Source organism: Trifolium pratense, linkage group LG1 (assembly GCF_020283565.1).
Source record: "Trifolium pratense cultivar HEN17-A07 linkage group LG1, ARS_RC_1.1, whole genome shotgun sequence".
Classification (NCBI taxonomy): Eukaryota; Viridiplantae; Streptophyta; class Magnoliopsida; order Fabales; family Fabaceae; genus Trifolium; species Trifolium pratense.
This window is the reverse complement of record NC_060059.1, coordinates 32769005-32771576: the sequence shown is the minus strand read 5'-3', so window position 1 is coordinate 32771576 and position 2572 is coordinate 32769005. Positions and strand designations below refer to the sequence as shown.

The window sequence follows — 2572 nt, the reverse complement described above, 5'->3', positions numbered from 1 at the left end:
GCCAATAAAATTATTATTGGATTAATTAGAAAACATATTGCTCAAAAGCCAAGAAATTGGAATAAGACTTTAAATCAGGTCTTATGGGCATGTAGAAATTCCCCTAAAGAATCAACAAATTCTACTCCATTTCGATTAACATATGGTCATGATGCCGTGTTACCAGTGGAAATTTATTTGCAATCTATCAGAATTCAAAGGCAAATGGAGATACCAACTGATCATTATTGGAGTATGATGTTTGACGAATTGGTTGATTTAGACGAAGAAAGGCTAAGAGCACTTGATACTTTAAGTAGACAAAAAGAAAGAGTAGCAAAGGCCTATAATAAGAAGGTTAAATCAAAAACCTTTGACGTGGGGAATTTAGTTTGGAAAGTTATTTTGCCTATGGACAAAAAAGATAGAGTTTTAGGCAAATGGTCTCCAAATTGGGAAGGACCTTTTAAAATAATACAAGTGTTTTCGAATGGTGCGTATGAAATAGAAGAATTAACTCCAGAAAAGCGAACATTGAATATAAATGGTAAGTATTTGAAAAAATATAAACCAACGCTTTTAGAAGTTAATATTAGCACAGAATAAATATTCGAAACGAAATTGAAATGGCATAAACAAAATAAAAGTGCCATAAAAGGCAATTGTCAAGGTTACAAACCAAATAAAACAAAACCAGATAATTGTTCGAGAATTTAAAAACATCAAAAGAAAATCTAAGACAAACACTTAGATTTGAAATCAGCATAATGGTCCTTAATAAGGCCAACTTCGACAGTCTGGATCTTGATTGCATCTTCGAGAGATTTGATCTCTTCTTTGATCACAGTGGCAGCACTGAAGTGAGAAATACCTTCCTTCGCAGCTTCGCGGATAGATTCTTGAGTGGTAGCAGCAACAGCTTCTTCAATCTTTGTACGCTTTGCTTTCTCTTCAAGAATCTTTTTCTCTCGATCAGCAATCTCAGCTCGAAGAGAATCTATTTCTGACTCCCACTTGGAAATATTGTTGGTACATTCTTGAATCCCAAGGCCTGGTTGTTGAACTTGTGCTTTCATTTGGTCAACTTTCGATTGAGCAGCCATGGCCTTCTCAAATAATGCATCATAAGCAGCCTGCTGACCAACAAGTTTCTGAGAGTTGCGTTTCAGGTTTTGCACTGTAGTAGCAAACTGGTCCAAGATCGATTCGAGCTGGATAACTTTTCCCAAGGTTTCGAGATCAGTTTGAGGATTATGCAACTTGTTCAAAAAAGACTTATGCTTGAAAGCATTAGCAGGGTGTTCCTCAACTGATGCCAAGATGTCTCCATTGATGAAATCAGTATATAGCTTTGAAATCAGAGAGTCTTGTCGAACAGAAGAATTGATTTCTGAGTCCGAAGCAGTTGAATTACTGGGTCCACTCGAACTTACGGGATCAGTAGTTGTTTTAGAAATCAGAAGTTTTAGAGCAGCTTCAGGATCATGAATTTGCAAGGAAATGAATTCTTCTTCAGCGAGCCCTAGGCTGGCTGACAGTTTCGATGTCGAGGTTTCAGGTAGCAATTCTGATCCACCAGCCTCTGCTTCCTTTATGGCTTCAGAATCAAAGTCTTCTTCCTCTGAGGAAGTTTCATCAGCATTGACCTCGACTGTTGGATTTTCGTTCCATTCCTTGAAAGGAGAAGTCTTGTTATCAGTCTCTGCAGATATAGGATGCTCTGGTTGATCTTGACTAGGCTCTGGTATGATCTTTTCAGAAATAGTGGTCTCACTATCTTTGAGAGTATCACCACTAGACTTGTTCGATAGGATGTCCTAAAAAACAGAATCGAATATGAGGGAATATAGCTTTACTTATTATAAGTAAGAAAATGTAAGTAAAGTAGTATAAGTACCTCTGGATTGATGTCTTGCTGGGGCATGTTGTCCGATTCATTGAGTGTAGCATCAGGCATAGCAGCATCTTTTTGAACTTCAACTTCAGGGGTAGGCTCTTGTTGCTCATTCGAGATCGAAGGAGATTTAAGGTTGGTTGCAGAAGGATCACTTGAAGACTTTGACTTTTTATTCTTTTTATCCCGGGTTCGATCCTCTGAACTTTTCTTTCCTTCTTTCTTCTTTTCCTCTTTCCTCTTCGCTTTCCTTTCCTTCTTCTCTTTCTTTTCTTTCATCTTCTTTTCCTTCTCCTCAGTAGAAAGATCATCAGAAGTAGTTTCTGGGATATTTGTTTCAATAATCACAGGAGGCTGGCTCCTCTTTCTCTGGAAACTTTGTTCTTCTTCTTCTTCCTGCAAATAGAAGTCGAGATAAGAAACATTTGAGTTAATGGATTTGAAGGAACTTTGAAAGTAAATTAGAAAAACTTATACCTCTTCTTCGTCACTGACGACTATTGTGTTAGGTTTTGGCTTCTTCGATGGGCCAGTTTCAGTAGAAGGGGTGTTGGTTGGTCTTTTACGTGCCTAGAAGAAGTAGGTTAAAAAAATAAAAATAAAAAAAAAAAATAAAAATAAAGATTTAACTTAGAATTTTCAAAGGAAAACAAGTTTCGATTCAGTAAGTACCTTAGAAGGCTCTCCAGTGGTTTCAAC

At 37.1% G+C, this 2572-nt stretch overlaps 1 protein-coding gene across 1 annotated transcript; it reads right to left on the bottom strand.

Annotated features, from left to right (window-relative positions):
* Window positions 1–713: 713 nt before the first annotated feature.
* LOC123892594 lies at window positions 714–1936 on the bottom strand. The gene is made up of 2 exons (XM_045942415.1): window positions 1877–1936; window positions 714–1796 (listed from the first exon to the last, which is right to left on the bottom strand). Exons 1-2 carry the CDS (start codon window positions 1934–1936, stop codon window positions 714–716), a joined length of 1143 nt encoding a protein of 380 aa, XP_045798371.1.
* Window positions 1937–2572: the final 636 nt, after the last annotated feature.